The sequence below is a fragment of the Myotis davidii genome, unplaced genomic scaffold (assembly GCF_000327345.1).
Source record: "Myotis davidii unplaced genomic scaffold, ASM32734v1 scaffold993, whole genome shotgun sequence".
NCBI lineage: Eukaryota > Metazoa > Chordata > Mammalia > Chiroptera > Vespertilionidae > Myotis > Myotis davidii.
In genome coordinates this window covers 940,789-941,315 of record NW_006285483.1, presented here as the reverse complement: position 1 = coordinate 941,315, position 527 = coordinate 940,789, and the positions used below count along the sequence as shown (strand labels likewise).

General features: G+C 60.3%; 1 protein-coding gene across 1 annotated transcript in view; it reads right to left on the bottom strand.

Annotated features, from left to right (window-relative positions):
• The window catches only part of LHX1 (LIM homeobox 1), a 9,128-nt gene that overhangs the window by 838 nt on the left and 7,763 nt on the right, over positions 1-527 (bottom strand). Inside the window, 1 exon segment of the mRNA XM_015559057.1 lies at positions 3-521. Within this exon segment, the coding sequence (XP_015414543.1) occupies positions 387-521 (135 nt within the window). The 3' untranslated portion in view covers positions 3-386.

Below are 527 nucleotides of genomic sequence, written 5' to 3'. Positions count from 1 at the left end.
ACTGAGCTGTGCACCCCGGAGGCCGCCGTGGTCGTTCCTGTGCCGCCCGCCGGCCAGACTCGCACGCCCGCGCTGTCTGTCCACGGAGTCGGGTCCAGGTGGGAGGCGAGGAGAGGCCTGTGTTTCCCTTAGGAAGCCCAGTCCTGCACCGGGCCAGCCAGCTCGCGGATCCCAGTCCTACCTCCAGGCAGATTTCAATCCTATGTCATGTTTCCCTTTCCCATCCAGTCTCCCCAGACGGAAAATGGTCCCCGAGGCTGGAGGAAAGTGGTGGTAGTGGGGGGGGGTGACTTGATTTTTATGATTTTTTTTTCTTTTTTCTATTTTTCTTAAATAAAAGTTCATTTCTGTACAACCACGAACTCCGCGGACCGCGCGAGGCCCGGCTACCACACGGCCGCCTCGTTCATTTCGGGAGGGTGAGACATGTGGTTCCCATAGCTCGCCCCGCCGTTGACCGACAGCGACGAGAAGGGCGGGCTCGGCCCGAAGACCTCAGCCGACATGGAGTGCAGAGGCCCGGGCAG